The sequence below is a fragment of the Epinephelus moara genome, chromosome 24 (assembly GCF_006386435.1).
Source record: "Epinephelus moara isolate mb chromosome 24, YSFRI_EMoa_1.0, whole genome shotgun sequence".
NCBI lineage: Eukaryota > Metazoa > Chordata > Actinopteri > Perciformes > Serranidae > Epinephelus > Epinephelus moara.
Window position 1 is genome coordinate 30,662,777 of NC_065529.1, and position 4,945 is coordinate 30,667,721.

The window sequence follows — 4,945 nt, forward strand, 5'->3', positions numbered from 1 at the left end:
CACCTATACGCATCACCTATACTGTCTGCTCTTAATGAACAAACACCTGGCTCCCCTCGTGAAAGCCATAGCCCTAATTTAGATTTATAAAAAATTCAATTTTACAAGAAAATAAAATCAGAAGGAGCATCTAGACAATACAAAAACTTAACTTAAGTATTTACTGTTGTCATTCACCTTATGCTGCTGTTGAATCATGTGCAAGTGGTCTTTCACTTCCTGAACGTAGCATCTCTCTCACACAATGTGTTGGCGAGTAAACCACACTCGCATCTGACGTCAGCCAAACAGCCAATATAAAACCCTGAAGACACAAGCTGAGCACTGGTCATAATGATTCATCTGAGCTCTCCCCTGGCAGCCCTGTGCCTACTGAGTATTTGGACTATAGAACGCGCCGCAGGCTGTGGTGATGGGCAGGATGAGGTGGATGGTCGATGCTGTGACCTGTGTCCCTCAGGTAGAACACATAATTAATATTTAAAACACTCACATAGAATGTTGTATTGTTGTATAGTTTTATATCAATATGTTTATCTGTTTCATCTAATCAGATGTGAGTGAATGTTATGTATAATCTTGAGAGTGACTGATTCGATTTGTTTCTTACTTTGAAGGTAAATATATGACTGAGTTCTGCTCAGAGCACAAGCAGACCGTCTGTAGACCCTGCAAGGAGGGCTACTTCGCCGACCAATCCAACATGTTTGACAGATGTGAGAAATGCAGGACGTGTCAACAAAGTAAGGCTGAAGTTACTGACGAAAGATCTGATTTTGATGCTCTTTGAGGCTCTCTAGTGAAATAGTGGATAAAGAAGATAGAAGAAAAGCACACTGTTGTCATCTGAAAGTCCTGTGGTTTGAATTCTTGACTGTCTTTAGAATATGCTGAGAAATGTACACCGACCGCAAATGCGAACTGTTCGTGCCTCCCTGGTTTCCTGTGCTCCAACAATGTCTGTTCAAAGTGTGAGGAAAACAAATGCGTCAGCGGGGAGAAACCGATGAGAACAGGTGAGGTTTTTATACATCAAAGAAATAAACTGTGCTTTGAAAATGAACTGCAGCTGGCACAAATCTGGTTTTAATATGTCGATTAGTATTGTCTGTGTTTGTCTGTGGGTGTTGAGGTGCACAATGGAAATTAAATGTGGGTTAGACACAGCTATGTACTAGAACTGTGGGCTGGATTAATGCACCCAACCCATTTTTCCACCTGGTAAATCTAATTCAAAGCCACATCATTAATTCAGACTTTAAAAATGATATTTGAGTATACATGCAATACTTTGAAATCTATTAATATCTCAGTTAACACAAGGTTTTCCCTAATTGTTGTCACATCTGTCACTCAAACACCAATATGGGTTAAAGTGGTCCTGTGTGACTGCTTGGACTTTTAATGAGTAAAATGAGAGCTGTTCATAATGTCAGGGAAGCCCCAAGGTGTCTGCCAAAGTGTTTAGAAGTCTCAGGTAATGCAAGAAGTGCTGGCTGTTCCTGCTCCATGATCACACATTAATCTCTGTGTTGAGTTTTGGGAGCATTCGATAAGGGGAAGACAACACATACTTATCATCACAAGACTTTTCACCAGTTGTGTCAGCTGTGGTTTGACTTGAGCAAGAGTCCGCAGTCATGCTGGTGGCTCTTTGAGGCTGCACTAAAGGTCAGATGTTAAGGTAATAGAGTGCACAAGGAATGATGTTTTTCTATAGGTCGACCAGGAGTTACCATTGCCCTGGTTCCCCTGTCAAAAAGCCTATATTTTGTCCAGCAAGATAATCTTCACAAATGAACTTATACAGATACTATAGATATACTTATACTTCAGACTTATAACTTAAGACTAAATGCAATCGCGAGAAGTAAAAAGCTAACGTTGGGCTATAAACTTACTACACCATGGTCGCATGAATAACCATCCCTACCACAACGAAGCTGAAAAGCCATGTTCGGCAACCACATTTTTTTAAGACACCTAAAAGCTGAAAGTCTCTTAAGCTTGTGTTAACCACAGACCCTATTTTAGGCATCTAACCAAAAACCCATTCGAAAAACCCATTGATTCTGAGACCAGGGAAGTGGAGTGCTAAAATACTCACTCATTTCTTGGTTTTAGGACTCATTTCTGGAACACTCTGTGTCAGCATGCTAATGTGTTCACAATGACAATGTTAACATGCTGGAGTGCGAACAGCAGGGGAGTCAGGGAGAGCTGGCTCATCTGTGTCACTGATAATAAGGAAATACAGCAAGTGCTGGACAGAGCAGTGAGTGACAACAACCCCGCCCACATTTAATGGTAGGGCATGCAGTGGAAACGCAGATGTCTAGGTACCATGTCTGAAGGGTACTTTTGGTTCCAAAGGTACCATACCGAAAGCGTTTGGTGGAAACAGGCCTGTAGCCTGTAGCCAGACAAACATGACAGACAAGGTGCTCCCACAGATGTAAAAAAAAAGCACACAAAGTCCGCTTATACCATTTACACACACATTTTCTTGCTGCTTTGATTGTCTTGATCTGTCTCATTAAAACAAAGGTGAATATGCTGTGATTGGGTAATCACCAGGGTGATTCTCGTTCTCATAACTCAGGAATAAGACAGGAGCTCCCCTATAAACATGATTTGCTAAGATTTAGGGGGTCTCCAACATATTGACAGTGTGTTATTTTTGCCATGCATTTCTATTTTCTTTGTATCTTCATTATCATGGATAATGCATAAAATTAGGCTACTATTGATGTAAAATTGATTGATGATAATGAGTGGGAAATTATTGCTCTCATCTGTGATGAGTAAGTTTAACCATTTTTGATGAGGACTCGACTTGATTTTGATTTAATGTTCACACAAATGTGTGTTTATTGGCTGATTTCCTATTTGACCCACCCATAGGTTATTTGTGCTGATAAACATATAGTACATCACTCTGCAGACTACACTGTACCCGCCTTTAGTTGGCAATATGTATCACATGTGTCAGCGGAGAGCTGTGATGTTTGGTTTCAATATCCATGTGGAGGTTTTATGTGATCAACTGATTATTATATGCTGACATAAAGCAATAAGGCCACATGCTTGCAGCTAATGTTTCCATGATTAATGCTTCACCCGAAAGCCCTGCTATAGTTCCCACACTGTACTGTTTAGCGTATTAGCATGCTAACATTTGCCAACTAAAAACAGGGGATCATTAATTCATGCTCTGGCTACTATATTGCAAATAAACTTTAAGTCTGGAGCAAATTTGGGACAATATTACACTAAAAATGAGAATTAATTGTTGATAGAAAACATGGTGGTGGACTCATCTATCTATCTATCTATCTATCTATCTGTCTGACTGTTTATCTGTCTGACTGTTTATCTGTCTGTTGCAGCCAGTCTCCAGAGTGACGGGTTGATAGAGTATTCATATCAGTGTGAGCCTTCATGCACTGATAACACACGTTTTAATGAGAAAGAGGGAATCTGCGGTAAGTGGGTGCAAAATAAATGCTTTTGCTTGATGACAGTGTATGTAGCTGAGCTGAACTAACTTGACTCTGATTTGATGTTTCACCAGAGACACACAGAGAGGGCAGAGACTCCGTTAACTTGATCATCGGCATCGGCTTTGTTTTGCTCTCTCTCATCCTCCTTGTGTTTCTGTCTAATGCCTTTATAAAGACCCTGAGGAAGCACAAAACATGTAAGTCTGCCTTAATGGAAACACATATGATGAATATGATAAACAAATTTTCACACATCAATGAAAGTTTTCAAAAGTGTCAGATCTGTAAATAAATATTTGTTCATGTTTTTGCAAGGATCAACTCTTTAATGTTTGAGTAAAAACAGATCACTGCAGAGTAGCTTGTGTAGTCAAGGGTTAGGTGTAAATACACTTGCACAGTATCTGAACTTCCAACTTTTAATCAGTTAGTATTATGATTAAACACACACCATGAGGACAAAGGAACACACCAAGTAACTCTGTGACAAAGTGACTGAGAAGCACAAGTCAGCACGAATACAAAGAAATGTCAAAGTCACTGAACCACCCTTGGTTTGCAGTTAAATAATATATATATATATATATATATATATATATATTATAATATAAATATTCTGTCTGCTCCAGATAAAACTCCAGTGGAAGTCTTAGCAATCTCCGCCAACACCAGTGACTTTCACCTGTCGAAGGAGGAGAGCGGGGTCGCGTTCATCATGCAGGATGAAACCAAGCAAAGCAACAGTTTGAGCCTCACAGATCTGGAAAAAGTCAGCAGTTCCAACTGCTCAGGTGTCCCTTAAGGGTGGCACTTAACTCTTTGTTTGCTCCAGTAGAGCTACTCAGTGTCACAAAAATGTCTCAAGGAGGGCTGTGGTGTGACTGTACAGATTATTTTGTAAAACTTATTAAGTCTATGAATAAATATATTAATACTTTTCAAAACACTGACATTCCTAATTCTTTTTTTGTGTCTGATATTTAATAATTTATACACTCACAGATGTTTAAAGTTTGCACTATTAATAAGTTTAGTTTCATTGGGCTCATTATGGTGTTATGGTGGTCTAAAAAACATCCTCCCTGTATTAAACATTTCTGTCCATGACCTAGTGCTATAAACAAAACTGTGCTTTACAACTACGACAGTGACACCAATTCTAAAACCAACATCAAAAAGACAGTTCTTGTTGGGCCTGCATTTTATGTAGAGTAACAGGAAAACTTGCACTCTACCAAAACCACATGAAAGAATCTGCTTATCTTTATATTGAGAAAAGTTTATTGTACCAGCTTCTATGAAAAAAACCCTGCTCAAATCATCTTGCCCAATGTCAGCTGTAATAAGCTGCAGCTCCTCTGCCACTCCTAACAAGATAAGCGGCCAGCTTTGCCTGCTTTGATTTAAAAAAAAATACTCATCGGAAGGCTTACTGTTATAGA

General features: G+C 39.3%; 1 protein-coding gene across 1 annotated transcript; it reads left to right on the forward strand.

Annotated features, from left to right (window-relative positions):
• Positions 1 to 333: 333 nt before the first annotated feature.
• LOC126385553 (tumor necrosis factor receptor superfamily member 5-like) lies at positions 334 to 4,447 on the forward strand. Its single transcript, XM_050037325.1, has 6 exons — positions 334 to 460; positions 618 to 743; positions 885 to 1,016; positions 3,390 to 3,485; positions 3,575 to 3,700; positions 4,133 to 4,447. The coding sequence occupies exons 1-6, from the start codon at positions 334 to 336 to the stop codon at positions 4,303 to 4,305; spliced, it is 780 nt and encodes a 259-aa protein (XP_049893282.1). The 3' UTR covers positions 4,306 to 4,447.
• The last annotated feature ends 498 nt before the right edge of the window (positions 4,448 to 4,945 follow it).

Excerpts from the sequence above, each read along its gene's own strand:
- LOC126385553 (XM_050037325.1), top strand. The coding sequence starts at position 334 with ATGATTCATCTGAGCTCTCCCCTGGCAGCCCTGTGCCTACTGAGTATT. Across the intron at positions 461-617 it reads CTGTGACCTGTGTCCCTCAG|GTAAATATATGACTGAGTTC; the intron begins GTAGAACACATA and ends CTTACTTTGAAG. Across the intron at positions 1,017-3,389 it reads GGAGAAACCGATGAGAACAG|CCAGTCTCCAGAGTGACGGG; the intron begins GTGAGGTTTTTA and ends TGTCTGTTGCAG.